At 41.7% G+C, this 17,273-nt stretch overlaps 1 protein-coding gene across 1 annotated transcript in view; it reads right to left on the bottom strand.

Annotated features, from left to right (window-relative positions):
- Positions 1-9,739: 9,739 nt before the first annotated feature.
- The window catches only part of LOC124797840 (kinesin-like protein KIF14), a 258,591-nt gene continuing 251,057 nt past the window's right edge, over positions 9,740-17,273 (bottom strand). Inside the window, exon 17 of the mRNA XM_047260886.1 lies at positions 9,740-10,366. Coding sequence (XP_047116842.1) covers positions 9,987-10,366 — 380 coding nt within the window. The 3' untranslated portion in view covers positions 9,740-9,986. The remainder of the gene's footprint in view (positions 10,367-17,273) is intronic.

Raw genomic sequence — 17,273 nt, 5'->3', positions numbered from 1 at the left:
GCAATTGTGCCGTGAGCTCGGAGCAGCGGTTGCATAGGTGTTCGTTAGCTGCTCATGAGCTGGCATTGGTGAGACCAAGGTTGGTGTATGCAGCAGTCATGGTTTTAAGCTTCTCGAACAATGTCTGGCAGTTTAGCATGAGGTCCAGTATTGTTTGAGAGGTAGGAGTAGTGGGCAGTGGAGTCTCAACTGTCGGTAGGTGGTAACTGTTTACTCTGCACTGATCGGCGTGTGACTTGTCGCGATGTGGTAGTAATGACTTACCCAGGTATGGTAGAAGATTATAATGCCTCAAAAAATCTGTGCCCAACACCACCTCTACGGTGGTGGCCACGAGAAACATCCGTGGGCGAAGGGTGTGGTTGTTCAGATGAACTGGGACAGAGGCTGTGCTATCACGGGAATCACTGAATCGTTCGTGGAACGTTGTTGTATAGCGAATGGTGTACGAGGTGCCAGTGTACTAACCTCGGCACCTGTGTTGACTAGGAAGTACGCTCTAAGACGGTTGTTGTAGACAAAGAGCTGCACGCTGTTGGAATGTAGACATGGGATATGATCAGTGTTGTCATGTTTTGTAGTGAGGTGGCTTGAAGCCGGGGACCGAGCTGATGTGCCTGTGTTAGGCCACTGTACTAGTTTGGGTAGCTGTAGGATTGATGACAGTGGTGCGCATTGGCACCAAAGCGTGCGTGGAACCATCAGGGGTGGTGCGGCTGAGTAGATGCAGCATCCTGGCCAAGTGAGTAGTTGTGAAGATTAGGTGTGGGTTGACAGCTGGGTTTGAATGTGGTGGCAGTTGGTTGTTTACATTCCGATACAAACATAGCACTTAGATCTGTTGTGGTATCTGATTGCTGGTGCCTCGCTACAGCGGAGTCTTGCAAGGCTGCTGTGGGCGCGGCGTGGAAGGGCTCGGCTGAGGTTGGAGCAGATCGGCACCTGATGGTTGGCCAGGCACTGCACAGTAAAACCTGTGTGCAGACTGGCTGTAGATGCAACCAGAGTTGATGTCGGTGCCGGGAGCCAATGTGAGTGTTTATCAAGGTGTGATGTTGCGCGAGAGCAAACATCTCGTCAGCAAGGCTTAACTGGGTTTCCAGCAGTTTGTCCTCATGCATTAGCATGGACCTATGTACGTCTTGTGGCAGGGAAGAGGTTCGTGTCAATTCAGAGGCGTAACCTACGGCAGAGCGCCAATGGGGTATTGTGGCTCTGTGATGTCTCAGCGATGGCTAGGTGAAGATGGTGTTCAGGTGAACGTGACGTGCTGTGGTATGAGCATCTTCACTGTCCTGTATCTGTCAGTGGTTTGTGTGTGGAATAGGACACCACTGATAAGATCAGTGTTAGCGTGGAGGTGGCTCAAAAGCACCAAAAACTTGTCATGGTCGTCTGTGATCCCGGCCGACTGCATCATGCACTCACAGAATGTGAATCATACTTGTGGAGAATCAACTAGCAGTGGCGGCAGATGTAACTTGGTATGTGGCCTGTGCTAATCCGCCTGGTAGCGAGGGGCTGGAACCAGTATGAGATGGTTGTAATTGTGCAATGTACATGGTGTGAGTTCGTGAATACCATCTGGTGGTGCTGATAGAGGCGGCAGCTGGCATCATGGCACAGTAGTCGCGGTAGGTGTGCCGGTAACGTGGGTGTCATTACCGATTATCACGGGAGGCGGCACGAGTGTCGCGGCTTGTGCGTTGGCGAGGAATGCAGCGCTGTGGTCTGATCCTGGTTGGTGCCAATTGTGGTGGATGGCACAAGGGTGTAGGTCACCCAATGTGGTGGCTGTTGTAGGTACACTTTGTGTACTTGTCATAGTTGCACTCAGATTTGCCATATGGATATGCTGTGGTCACTAGGTGTGAAAATACTGCTTGCTTGCATGTAGACACAGTGTGCCTGCTTGTTGAGTGATGTCTTGTGGCAGGTGTGGCCTGGACCGGCAGCACGGCTGTTGTCAGTGTGACATCATTGCAATGACGTGATGAGGATCAAGGAGTGTTACGTCATCCGGGTGGATGTATGGTATCGCGCGGAATGTAAAGTTGAGGTGTAGGCCATGGAAAAACATGGTCTGGCTTAGGAAGGTAACTTGTAGGGCAGATTTGTTCACAATAACTCGTAAATATTGGTTCTCTGCAGTGGAAGGTGGTCGTATATGGTGGCGATGTTTGTCAACAAATGCGGTACTCTGAAGGGTGTCCATAATTTGGTACATTGCACACAGAATGTTGATACACGCTGAGTCGTTAGAATAAAAATAAGTGCGATGTAGTACATTAACAGTGTCATCGATCAGTATATTATTAGCACTGGTTAGGTGGGAGGCGGGGACAGCGGCATGTGGCCATTGTTCACTATGTATGGTCACTGCTGGTGTAGCACCGTTAATTAAGGGAGTGGCAGGTTTTATTCCACCACCTTCACTGATAACATTGTGCTTGATTTGCGATTTAGTATGTTCATCCGTTTGGAGAGAGGTAACGATGCCCTTGTTTGGCGGTTGTTGAAATAATGGGAACATTGTCGACCATTTGAGAAAAACAGTTGCACTGGTTATATCATCTAGGAATCAGTAAGAACACCAAATAGATGCACAAATAAATCATCTATAGTTATGCCAGGTGATGAAGCACCATCATGGGGCGTATTCTTCGTAGCATGAAGTTTTGTATCCCATGGTGATCGGCGGCATTCCGGTGTGAGTATAACTCGGTATTTCGTGGCGTGGTTGAAAAGAAAATAATGGGGTCACCACTGTAGGTAGCGGGGAACAGGCATGGTAATTACGATGATAATCACTCGCTCTCCCGTCTCTTTCTATGAATACTTTTATTCTTGCAGCTTATGCACAATGTGTGTACTACAGAGAACTGATCTGGCAAAGATACAGTTGTTCTTACTACGGTAGGGCAGCAATCTTATTGGGGGCGGGGGGTAGAGCCAGTGGTTCTACGTCCCCACACTGTGGTTCTGTGACACTTAAAATGCCAAACTGCTGCACAACTTTAAGTGGTGCAAAAGACTTCGAGAAATGAGTGCAGAAACACTTGAAAAAAATGTTAGGGCAAGCCTATCAAGCATCCAGTGACAGAAGACCTGCAAAGTTTCATTAGATGATGAATATTCTGGATGCCACTCATTAACAGAGGGGCAAAATTTGTGAAATGTGGAGAAAGTGTTCCACTTAGATCAGAATGAGTACGGATGCTGCTGGACTGCCTACATTGGGGGTGTATATGCGGAAGAGAAAAAAAATCCTGGATTTTTCCTGAATTTCCCAGTTAAAAATACACCTTTTCCCAGATGAAAGTACATTTCTTCTGTATTAAGTGACTATATACTTTCCCTCTGAGTTGTAAAACTTACCATTCCTTTGAATGACGAATGTTTTATACACCTGCGTAGAACTTCCTTACACTTTAGGAATCTAATCCCAGGAGAGGAAAAAAAAGGACATTTTGGAAATATCTTGCATGTGCAGTGATATTTATACTGCATATTTTCATATCAGCAAAAGTATAAACACTAATTACACCAAATGTAGCACAGAAGCTTCCGAAACACTGATTCCAATTGTGATTTGCTCCTGTCAGCCAATCATAGCTCATGACATGTGATCTTGCCAGCCAATGATAGTAAAGATACACAGCATAGGACATGTGATTTAGTCAGTCAATAGCAACATCATTGTTAAGTAAAGCGAATACACAAGTAAGAAGGGATGAATGCTTATTTCTCTAAACTAAAATACATTCCATTCTAAAGATATGTGCTCCATTTCACAGTCACCCTATGACAGAGGTTACAATCAGTCAATGAAAGCATTCTGATACGAGTAGCATTTTGTGTAGATTATATTGGTTCAAGTGGTTTAAATACTGATCAAATGTGTAGTTTGCTAACCACAGTGACAGTATCCTATTCTTCCACTGACAGTAGTACTTGCAAAGATGAAAAAACCAACACGTGTAAAAATGTAGAACTTTTATTACGTAACTGAGGTACTCCAGGCCAATATTACGCATGTATTCTTATTTTTTTGCTAGCGCAAGTATCCTATCCTTCGGTTGACGTATGTAGCAACAAGGCTTTTCTACTGTGAAAGAAGTGATATACATAACATTATGTTCAAAGATTGGATGTATGTGATATCTCCATGATCTGTTCTCTCTGTACTATAATGTTTTTTTCCCAACATATGTCTACGCTTTTAAATCTTTGCAATGCATCATATGTGGTAACGTGTGACTTCAGTAGTCAAAGCCATTGGGTTGTATCTCATTCTGCAGTATTACTTTAAGGAAAGTATTCAATATAATATGATTTACTGTAATGTTGTGCATATATGTATGACAGTTTCTTTTGCTTTATGAAAATGCTTACCACATACCCCGTTTCTTTTTTAAAATGTAGTGCACAGAGTGTGCAACTTACACATGCATAAAATGACAGGAATTAAGACCCATCTCTAAAGTTTACACGGGAAAGAAACCGGAATTTTTTGCCTATGGCAGATAGGGAAACACATTTACAGCATATGTTGTTGTATTTGTAATTGATTGTACCTTTGCGGCAGGAAACTTCAACGTGAGGCTAGCCTGTAAATAAATCCTACTTCAATCGCATTCACAGACTGTAAACAGACAGCCACATATAAACCTAACTTAGACCACAGGATACGCTAAAGGAAGTCTGCCACTTCAGGCAATACTTACTCGAGCCATATTTTATAGAATAAAAGAAAGGCAAGAACAATATGTGCAGATACAAGTAATTAACTGTTTGTTTCTTGCATGTAGTTTATTTCATTGCTTTCAATCAATGGTGGTGTAAATTTTTTCTCCCCGTTTGTGAGTCAGTGTGGTACTGCCAGCACACTGCCCCACCACCACAACAAAGGAGTTGATTCAGGAACAGTTGTTAGGTTGAAGAATCAAACTCACGTTCTCATTATGGTGTAAAGTCTTTGCTCAGTAATCGTGTGCGATTACGTTGATTTTAGTTCGGGGTTAAATGTATTTTCTTAAGTAAGGCAATTTTACAAAATTGTTAAGTGATTGTTAAATAATCACAAATGGTATCTATATATTTAGAGTTGCAGGCAGAACACTGGACATTACAGCAGGCAGAACCTGGGATCACCATGGATGGCAGCGCATGCTCTGCATTGTGCTCACTTGCTGGCCACAAGTTTGGTATGTAGTTCTTGTGGTAGGGCTTTCCATTCACCAGCACAGTTGACAATTGCAGGGTGGTGGTTGGTGCATGTGGATGTGGATAAGCCGCAGTATGTCGTGCCAACATACCCAACTGTGCTAGGTGGGAATTAATGCTGGGGAATGGGCAGGCCAGCCCATTCGTCAAATATATTCTCATTCTGAGAGCTCTTGAACCTGCGCTGTTCGATGCAGACATGCATTGTCATACACAATAAAGATGTCAGGGCTTAATGTACTACTGAAAAGACAAAGATCTGGTAGAAGTAGTGTCACAATGATGTCGACCTAAAAGTGAACTATGTTCCATGATTTGGAGACAGTACATTCTTGCAACATTACAGCTCTCCACACCATAACACCTAGACTAGTAAAATGAACATGTTTGACAATGTTCCTGGGTGCATTACTTGTGGGCTTATGGTGGGAGCACATACATACATACATACACATACATACACACAAAATTCAAGCTTTCGCAACAAACTGTTGCCTCATCAGGAAAGAGGGAAGGAGAGGGAAAGACGAAAGGATGTGGGTTTTAAGGGAGAGGGTAAGGAGTCATTCCAAACCCGGGAGCGGAAAGACTTACCTTAGGGGGAAAAAAGGACGGGTATACACACACACACACACACACACACACACACACACACACACACACACACATATCCATCCCCACATATACAGACACAAGCAGACAAGATGTCTAGACGAGCTACCCCAGAACATAATTTCATACGACATTATTGAATATGTTAACTTACTGATTTGTCTCTCCACAAGATTTGCAATGATTCTAAGAGCCAATGTGGCTGAACTGAGTTGTTTTAGGAGTTCCAAAATCTGCTTTCTATGGAAACCTAAGAATTTTTAAGTTTCCACCCCATTTATTATTTCATCACCATGTGTTACATGTGTCACTGGAGTAGTACTCCTGCATGAGCAAAACTGAATATGCCATGCCTTCTTAAAATTGAGGGTTAGACCAGTTACAGAAAATGTCAATGTTACTTTTAAGAACATTGTTTACCATTTCTTCTGTTGCTGTATGTATGCTTGGACTGATTAAAATACTAGTGTCATCTGCAAAAACAACTAATTCTGTTTGTTGCATATTAGATGGAAGATTGCTTTCATAAATTAGGAACAACAGCAGACCTAAGATTGAGTCTTAGGGAACCCCAAATGCGATTTCTCCCCAGTTGGAATAATGTCTCTGGGCTGTAATGGTTAAATTTCTGTGTATGAGTTTTTGCATTCTTGTAGTTAGATATGAAATTATCCACTGGATGGCTATGCCAACAATCCCATGAAACTTCAGTTTACCTAGGAGAGGTCGCAAAAAATACCAATTGGTGAGTGAACATGTAAATGGCACCCTCATTTGAGCAACTCTTCTGGAATCCAAACTGAGATTTACAGAGGATGTTGTTGCTCAGGTGAGATAGTACTCTAGAATAAAACACGTTCTAAAAAAGTTTGGAAAATGATGTCAGTAGTGAAACAGGTCAATAGTTATTGACATCTATCCTGTCACTTTTCTTAAGGAAGGGTTTGACAACTGCTTATTTCAGTCTCTTTGGAAAAAATTCCTTGAGTTAGTGATGCATTACATATCTCGTTTAAGGCAGGACTTATTATATGGGAACAAATCTTTATGACTCTACTGGAAACACCATCAAATCCAGATGAACTCTTATTTTTGAGAGAATACATAATTTTCTTAATTTCATAAGGATGTGATACATTCATATGATTGGATTTTATAAGAATTACATTTTTAATATACTACTGTGAGTCTTCTCTAACTATTTGGCCCTATATTTTCTACTATATTTAAGAAATGGTTATTAAATGTATTTTCTATCTGTGACTCATCATTTATAGTCCTTCCATTCAGTTCAACAGTGATATTATTCTGTTACTTTCTGTAAGCAGTAGTGCAGAAAACATAATCCCTCCCCTTCCTCTGCATAATTTAAGTACGGGTAATAGCAAAAGCTGTAAACCTATTATGTGTATTTTTGTTACATACTGTTTGTGGTCCTGCCACAAATTGTGACTGACTAAGGCTGATGTTGAGAATTTGATCAGCAATTACAGTCCCTGCATGCAACCTTTAGGATGTTGGACATCATCTTAGAATAAGCCCATTCAAATAATTTTAAGGTTTTATTCAAATTGTGTTAAAATATGATTTTTTCTTTCATGATAAAATATTGTACGCCATGTAATGTTGTTCTGGCAAGAAAATTATTGTGAGATATTGGACATCACCGTAGGATAAGCCCATTCAAGTAATTTTGTTGTTTTATTGAAACTGTGTTAAAATAAGATTTTTTTCTGTTCATGATTAAAATAATGTCTCATGTACTGTTCTTTGGCAAGAAGATTATTGTGAAAGTTGTTTAATGAATGGTTTTGTGTGAACAATCACTGCAAGATGATACTTTACTTACTGAAAGAATTTCGAGTTATGACGATGGAGGGAAAGTAATACCATATTGTGGGAACTTGCCATTTCAGACGAAATGAAAAAAAGCATAAGTGAAACACTTTCCATAAAGTACATGGCAACATACAAAGAAAATATGGCTTACAATAAAACAAGTATTTTCAAAAAAGTTGGACACATTACTGTGCTTTTTCTCAGATCCCTCACTTCTATACTTCATATTCTCTGCCATCAACTATTTTAACATCCATCTTCACCTTGCACTATCTTTTCAGTTTGTAGGGCTTTATTTTTTGTCTATGAATGACTAACATCAAGAATATGAATTTATACTTTTACAGGCCACTGTTCCATGTGACACACCTGTGTGCTCACGGATGCATGCATACCTGATGATCCAAAAAGTGGTGCAACTTTTTTCGAAGCATAATATTTACTTCCTTAATTTCCCTGTTTCTCAAATGCCTTTTCTATCATTAAAGGATTGGCTTAAAAGTCTATCAAGATGAGAGTCTGATGCTGTTTTGTGTTTTTTAAGTAGACACTTCTGGTCTTCACCATATAGCATTAAAGACAGTAAAACAACAATATACATCAACATCAATCACGATGAGATATGTCGCCACATGAGAAGCTTAGTTCAGCTTCCTTTTTTTTCTTTCTTTATCCTAGCACTTATTCCATGTAGTATGAGCTCCCCTTTCCCAGGATGTGGCAAAGTAGCTTCCTTTTACTTAATTATGCCAAAATGTATCATCGGAGCCTTCATCTGCTTTGAAACTCAGCTCATTTACTGGACTGACAGATCTATATCAGAAGAAGGCAATATTATGATTTAACATCCCTTCAATGACAAGGTAGTTTGAGAAGGAATACAAGCTTATATTAAAAAAAGATGGAAAGGAAATTGACACGAGTCCTTCTCAAAGGGACTGTCCTGGGACTTGACAAGCAATTTAGGGAAACCACATAAACCTTAGTCTGGATAGTATTTTAATGACATTCCTTCCAAATGCAAGTTCAGTGCCTTCACCACTGCAACACCAACACTATACTACTTCAGATTTCAATTTTGGTCATTCATTTCATCTGGTATTTATACAGTGAAAAAAATAATGTATACACACACTCTGACAAATACCCACCTTGAGCACTGTGTTGAATGATTCAAAGGTGCTAGATACAAGACTTTTATCACTAAATAAAAAGCTCAAATATTGTTTTGCACCACCTACATATCTAAGAATGTGATGAGCTTAGATTCAAGGGAAGCAGAGAATGTAAGAAAAAGCCTTATGTGGAAAACAGACTAACTTGACAGTAAAATGAAAAACACTACTATAACGAGAATATAGCCAGTGTGTTTGAAAGTGTGCACCTGTGAATAAAAACCTGCTGCAGGTAACATTCAATGATATGCTGCTCTAACTTTGCCTCTCTTTCTTCTGAACTACTACTCCCCTTTAATGTTATTTGACTCATAGTTGCAAGCTGGGTTCTCTACAGGTTTTATCTAACCTTTTGCTCCTTTTATTTGATGTCTAATACTGTCAGAATTCCAAAGATTGTACTCCAGTCAAAGTATCATAGAGTTTCTCTAACTCTACAAATGCTATAAATGTAGGTTTTGCTTTCTTTAGTCTATCTTATAAGGTAAGTCATAGAGTCAGTATTAACTTAGGTGTTCCTACAGTTTTCCAGAACCCAAACTGATTTTCAGTAGGTCAGATTCTACCAGTCTTTCCATACCTTTTTAAGTATAGTATTTTGCAACCACGACTTATTAAACTTATGTTTCCATAATATTTACATATTTTAGCAGCTGCATTCTTTGAAGTTGGGATTATTACATTCTTTTGTAAGTATGAGAGTTTTTAATTTGTCTCTCATATCTTGCATACCAGGTGGAACAGTTTTGTCATGGTACATTCTCCCAAGGACCTTAATGAGTCTGAGGGAATTTCACCTACCCCAGGGACTGTGTTTCAACTTAGCTCTTTCAAAGCTCTGTCAAAAATAGACAATCAACAGTAAAGCAAATATTTAAGAATGAAAGTAATTAAAAGAATATTTTTATTTGTACATTTTATACAAAGTCACTGATGGGGAAAATCTGTCCCAGATCTACCAGAAGATATGCACACAAAAATAACACTCTGCAGTTGAGTTAAGAAAAATAAGTTACGACTGTTTTAACTTTATCACTTTCAATGCTGTACAGTCCTCCTGACAGTTAAAACTACAAGCATGACAGTTATCTGATATGTGCAAATTTTCAGTTAACAATACAGGCCAGGAATTTATCAGCTATCTTCTATTTGCTGTTGGCTGTCCGTAAAGATGAATCTTACCGACTTTTTTACTCTTACATGGTGATGCCTATCATATTTCCTTTCTGTTCTCCATGTCTCTGAAGGACTCATTGATGTATCTATTTTCTCTAACTGATTTTCAACCTTTATCACAGTATTTGACATGGAAGAATCCTGCCAGAAATTTTCACCATCACTAATCATCAGAAGTGACTTCAGCTTTGCCACAGTGTTACTCAAGAGATTAACATTTTCTTCAACATCTTTGTTTACTGTATCTCTAAACAGCTGTTTTAAATTGGATACAGCTTGATCAATCTGTTGCAAATTGTTGCTTACATCTTCAAAGACGTCATAATTACTGCTGCCAGCTGAAACAGAAATTAAAAATAAAATGAAAGAATTATTATTAAACACAATATTCAGCTGCTTCACTTTTACTTTGGAAGCCACCTAAAAAGTTTTCATCTCTTCAATAGCATTTCACTATTTTGCTAGAAATATTCATACTTAACCTTCTTCAGCTATTGTCTTCATTCATTCATGTACCCTAGTGCATTCAAATCTCATATTATTTGCATACCTTCATGGTTTGTACTAAATCAGAGGTGTCCAACCTGCAACCCGCATGCTGCCGAAAGCAAGTACCAATGTGGCCCAATAAGTCACATGATCAGGAGAGAAAAAAAATTTACATTTATGTAAAGTTACAATGAATTGAATATTTTCAATCTGAAACTCACACCACATGGTATTGTTCTCTCATTGGTCCAACTCCCCCCCCCCCCCCCCCCCCCCTCCCCCAGCAGTTATTGTTAGTGTTAAGTATATTATGTGCGGCCAAAAATACTCATCTTCTTCCTGTGAGGTCCAAGCATACTAAAAGGTTGGACACCCCTGCACCATATGTTACTGATGAGCTTACAGTACATTACTAAAAGTTCTGAAACACTTCAATAAATGTCAGTACTGACAGTACAAGACAAATAGAATGAAGTGGCACTATTTTTACAAGGGATGTTTCATAAATAATTCACACGGTGGTTTTAATGTGTGTTGTTTGATGCAACACTGATGAAAATCAAGTCATACGTAGCTGGGAGCTTGAGGAAGAAGCACTTGTTTTTGTTTTTTTGCTGTGTACTCTAACATAAAATTGACAAGACGTAGAAATGGACCCTGCAAGGGTCTCGGGTACTGTGACTGTTGAAGATCAGAGGTCGTACATCAAGATCGAAACTTTATGCGGCAAAAACCTGACAGAAATCCACAGTGTGTTAAGTAGAGTTTGTGATGAGTTTAGAGTGGACCACCGAACATTTTCAAACATTGGGTTAATCATTTTCATGGTGGCCGTATGAGCATACACAATAATTCAAGACCCAAAAAGGTCAAAACTGTCAACAGATGAATGAAGTGTGAGACTTGTGGCATATGTTGCAGAAGATCGCAATGTGACTTGTGAGGAATTCTCTGAAGCCACAGAAATTCCTCCATCAGTATTCCATATTCTGAATAATGACTTTTAGAAAAGAAAAATTTCTGCGAGATGGGTCCCACACGTTTTGACTGCTGAAGAGAAGCAGAAAGCTCTGAAGTGGATTAGAGATGTTGGTATGGTGTGTACGGCAGCAAGGTCTTCAGTGTCCGCCCAAAAACCGATTGAGATGAGTGTTGGTAAAATACACAAAGCAGGAAGATAAAATAGCACAGAAAACAAAGGTAACAAAGAAGGCAATCCTGAGAAAGAATCCCATAGGGCCTTGCTGCCTAATGCCAGTTACAAAAAAGCCTTTCCAGTGGAGTCTGAGCAATGGTATGCTAGGCGGGTGTGTATAGAATGGACAGTATTTTATACGCCTGGTGCATCGTAAGTAACCATCGCCTGATGTGAAGTGGCGGTTCACCAACCTCGGCACAGGTGTTTGGTATGGGGCTTGTTCTGAATGCCCCAGTGGACAAACGAATCCCTTCAAAATTTAAAATGAAACGAGAACAGTTAAAAAGAACACATACAGACTTCCAGAATGAAATTTTCACTCTGCAGTGGAGTGTGCGCTGATATGAAACTTCCTGGCAGATTAAAACTATGTGCCGGACCGAGACTCAAACTCGGGACCTTTGCCTTTCGCAGGCAAATGCTCTACCAACTGAGCTATCCAAGCACGACTCACGTCCTGTCCTCACAGCTTTAATTCCACCAGGTAGAGCACTTGCCTGCAAAAGGCAGAAGTCCCGAGTTCGAGTCCCGGTCTGGCACACAGTTTTAATCTGCCAGGAAGTTTCACACACAGACTTCTCAGTGGAAAACTTAAAACCACTCTTCTGCCCCCATTCATACAAATGTCAAAGAGTTGGTTGCAACTGATATGTTGTCACTGCGAGGCTTGAAGAAGAGCAAAACACAGAGCAGTCAGCCACAAACAAAGAACACTGGACAGGAATTTTCACTATGGATGTAATGCTATTAACAACTATGGCAAAGAGAGTCACACTTAAAACACTACCTTGATTGACACCATTCTCCTACTCAAAGCGATCAGACAGGACATCACTGACTCAGTATCTAAAATATCATGGTGAGAGGAAGGACTGAATAAAAATGGGAAGACAATCACGGAAACCCCATTCGTGAAGCTGCTAAATGATAAGATGTCTCCAAGTAGCATCATAACGGGGACACACTGAAAGTGATAAGGAGGTGCCTGGATTCTAAGGTCCAGGCAAAGCAGAGGTTGACCATCCGCTCCAAGGTCTTTCCTACACAACTAGTGAGGCCAAAACTACAGCTTTTAAGAGAGAAATTAAAATTGCCTCATGCCACAAGTTGGGAAAGTGACCTGATGCCCAAACAGCATTAAAAAGTGCGAGGAAGATATCTTTGTTTCACCTTTTGAGGTGCCACAGCATGCTGTAATGGATTCTGTCATGACCAGGGGATGTGTCACGAGCTGCAGACAATGCAGAATCCAGCTCCCACATGGAGAATGGGCAGTAGTAATCTTCATCAGATATGGACCAGAAGTCAAAACTGCACCTCTCAGCAACTGCTCTATGTTGCTGGAAATCTGGATCCTGACTGGTGGTTGCTGTAACTGTGGTAAAATAGGCTATCATCATCTGGGCAATGTCCCTTGGATTTGTTTAGAGAGTGCTGTTCCCCATCACAGCAGCCAAGAGGCACCTCCCTCCTCTCCCAGAAATTTTCCTGACATTCTCCCATACAACAGAACTCTTCATAGAACTATTAATGATGTTCAGGAACTGTTGCCACGACCTCTTATTGCTCTCTCGAGTAATTTGGCGACACTTTGCCCTCACCACCTGATAGACTGCAAAATTCTCTATATTTGGCTGACACTTGAACCAACCCAGAGCTGCACGCCTAGTCCTGACTCCAGAATGGGATTTGTCACTCCACCAAGGAACAGGTTGCCTCTTCTGTCGTCCCGTGGTCTGTGGAATGGATGCTGCGGCGATGTGGTGGATCACTTTGGTAATGTGATCCCCCCATGCCTCGACATTGGCACAATGTTCAAACTGAGTATAAAGTGTCCAGTCTGCTCTACCGAGCACTCATCGCGGTGGTTTCCTTTAGAATTCCTCTCCATCTGGCAGATGAATCCAGATCGGAAAGTGATCACTTCCGTACAAGTCATCGACCACTTCCAATTGAGCAGTGTGAGCAAGAGCTGGAGAACAAAGTGAGAGACCAATGACAGAACGACCCAGTTGATGTGCAGAAATGTGTGCTCTGTCCTGTATTTAGCAAGTACACACATGATGACACGAGAAGCCTCTCAATTGCTTTACATCTGTGGCAGGTAGTTGCAGAGCTCCAAAGCACATTGAGTGCATTAAAATCATCACAGAGGATGAAAGGGGAGGGGGGGGGGGGGTGAGCTTAGGTAACAAGGTTGGTTAGAGCCTTTTCATTGAGCACATCACATGGGGGCAAGTAAAGGGAACAAATTGTCAATGGATGATGTATGTGCAACTGATATGGCAACTACTTGAAAGTCGTCGTGAGAGAGAGTGAGGTGAGGAGTGGTAGTCAGTACTAATGAAAATACCTAAGCCTTTTCTTCTCCACTCAGGTCATCCTTTTTGTGTAGGATACAGCCTCTTAGCTCAGGGGTGTACGATTGATGGAAATTAGTCTCCTGGAGACACAGACACAGTGGTCTATCTTCAGATAAGAGACGAGTTCCTCCACATGCATCTTGAACCCCTTTAAGCTCCACTGTAGGATGGGAGCCATTTCATCAAAGTGGTTTTAATTTACTGCTACCTTTGCACTGCGGAGGTGAAACACTTTTAGAATGAGGGCGAGTGGAGGGGCTGCCTGGATCGAAGGCATCTAACTCCTATGATTTCCTCCTCATCAGTCAGACAGGTAAGAATGATGTCTGATGGCATTTGAGACAGCTTTCGTTACGAACGTCATGAGCCTTTCCCTGTACCCTGTCCCTTCGAAGATAAGAGGGGAAAGGGGGAGCTGAGAGGCACTCTGCTTTTCTCATACCTTCTGGATGCTCACTGTGGAACTGTTGTTGGTCTCTCCTGGCACAGCTGCCCTGGATTGCTTTGTTCCGAGTCTTTTCCCCTTCACATGTACACATGCAAGTACAGGTGCTTGTGGTGGATCCAGGCACACCAGACATCGTCTGCTTAGAAGTGTCCCCCTTGGGAAGGCTTCTGCACCATGGAAGAATATGAGGCAGCAAAGACAGGGGGATTTCATTGTATTATATTTATTTTTGGCTTTGGCATAGTGGGTCCTCTTGTTCACTTTTATTTCCTGTAATTTATGTTCCTCAGCAAAGGCAGGGCAGTCTTGGCTCCAGACTGGGTGGTGCCCAGAGCTGCTGACGTAGATCGCTGGAGCAGTCAGTCCCAATGTCATGAGCGGCTTTTCTGCGCTTCCCACAGATTGCTTCACCTCTGCAACTCATGGTTGAATGGCCGAAATGCTGGCATTTATAGCACTGCATAGGATTTGGAACGTAAGGCCAAACATTAAGTCGAAGGAGCCCTGTCATAATATGTTCAGGTAGTGTTGGAGATTTGAATGTGACTGTCTCTTTAGTTTCTCCGTTATTCCTTCGCGTTTGTTGTTCCACATCAATTATCCCCTGGGATGCCCATTCTTGCTTTAGTTCTGCTATCTTGATGTCCTTGATATCTCGGCATGTGACAATGCCCCTACTGGAGTTGAGAGAGATGTGCATCTCAATAGTGATATCATATTCACACAGTTTCTGAAATTTCTGAAGAAGTTCCACATGCTTTGACCTGTTAGTTTCAACCAACAATGAGCCATTATGAAGTCATTTTATAGATTTTGAAGTGCCAGTAAGGCCTTCCAAACCCTTGTATATATAGACGGGGGACACTTTTTCAAATGTTGCCTCCTTCCTCTTTATCACCAGAAACACATTGTTATACATGACTCCATGTGCCCTGTTACTGAAGCCTAAAGTATTCTTACTATCAGGAGAACTAGCCTCTCTCATTCTCTCGTATAAATGGGTGTGAATACTCCCAGGCAGTAAACTCTTCGCACTTGGAGGAGAAGAAGACGATTTCCAGGGTTCCATCTTGGCCCCACGAGCAGCCTAAGGAAACAAGGGTCTACTCAGACAGACCCCCATCTGCCTGAGTACGCCTTATGCAACTGAGGTGTGGCAGGTTCCCCTGTGGTTGCCCGCTAACGACTTTTCCACCTCAACAGCCATGCATCCCATCAGTGCACAGCACATCTTGAGATTGAGGTGTTTTTTTTATAGCAGTTTTTACTATTCTCACGATCCGAGCGGTCTAGCCAGTATCTCCATTCCCTGAGACACACAATGTACCACCGCCGTGCTGCATGGTGGTCGCTGATGCACGCCCAGAGCTTATGGTGAAAGGGGACTCGTGGCTCTTACCAGTCCCCAGCTCAGGAACCCAGGGGTTGTCAAGCCTGTACCCAGCACACAAATGCTGAGCCCCTGAGGGCAGAAACATTTGGACAATGCAAACTTGCTAAAACAACGATTCGACCATGAAGGTCAAGGATTCTTCTGTCAAATTGTTGCTATTGACGAAAAATGCATCAGAGACTGTGAACCAGCGTTGAAATCACAATCCGGTGAGTGAAGAGCTTCAGATTATCCATGTCCAAAGACAGTTTCGAAATGCTCAATCAAATGATGATTTTTGCTTATGATCACCCAGGAATCATCACGACATAAGAGCCCCATGTTGAAAAAGTGTCACAGCAGTGTATTATTGTAACTTCATGCAAAATGTGCAGAAAAATGTACAAAACCCAACCTCAGTTGCCCGAGGCTGGGCCACTCATTCTCCCAATGACAATGGTCGCCAGCATATCGGCAATGTTGTAGCCCCAAAACTGTGTGAATATGGATGGAAAGTGTTGCCACATCCACCACCATTAATTGAGCCATTTGTCAGATGAACAGAAGTGGAGTCCTGGACAGAATAATAGTCTCTCCAAGACATTGGGATGCAGTCACAGAAAAGTAGGGACACTATACTGAAGAACAGTAAAAGGATATTGAAAAGAAAAAAAATAAATGTGTGTGTGTGTGTGTGTGTGTGTGTGTGTGTGTGTGTGTGTGTGTGTGTGTGTGTGTGTGTGTTTTCTTCCTCACATCACCGCAACAGCATGAGATTTTATTAACTGTCCCTTGTATAAGCTATTAAAAATATTTCTCAAGTAGTAAGGGAGTTTTGCTATTTGGGGAGCAAAATAACTGATGATGGTCGAAGTAGAGAGGATATAAAATGTAGACTGGCAATGACAAGGAAAGCGTTTCTGAAGAAGAGAAATTTGTTAACATCGAGTATAGTTTTAAGTGTCAGGAAGTCGTTTCTGAAAGTATTTGTATGGAGTGTAGCCATGTATGGAAGTGAAATATGGACGATAACCAGTTTGGACAAGAAGAGAATAGAAGCTTTCGAAATGTGGTGCTACAGAAGAATGCTGAAGATAAGGTGGGTAGATCACGTAACTAATGAGGAGGTATTGAATAGGATTGGGGAGAAGAGAAGTTTGTGGCACAACTTGACAAGAAGAAGGGACTGGTTGGTAGGACATGTTCTGAGGCATCAAGGGATCACAAATCTAGCATTGGAGGGCAGCATGGTGGGTAAAAATCGTAGAGGGAGACCGAGAGATGAATACACTAAGCAGATTCAGAAGGATGTAGGCTGCAGTAGGTACTGGGAGATGAAGAAGCTTGCACAGGATAGAGTAGCATGGAGAGCTGC

The sequence above is a fragment of the Schistocerca piceifrons genome, chromosome 5, assembly GCF_021461385.2.
Source record: "Schistocerca piceifrons isolate TAMUIC-IGC-003096 chromosome 5, iqSchPice1.1, whole genome shotgun sequence".
In the NCBI taxonomy this organism is placed as follows: Eukaryota; Metazoa; Arthropoda; class Insecta; order Orthoptera; family Acrididae; genus Schistocerca; species Schistocerca piceifrons.
Note: the sequence above shows the minus strand (reverse complement) of the source record. Positions and strands in the feature narration are given on the sequence as shown.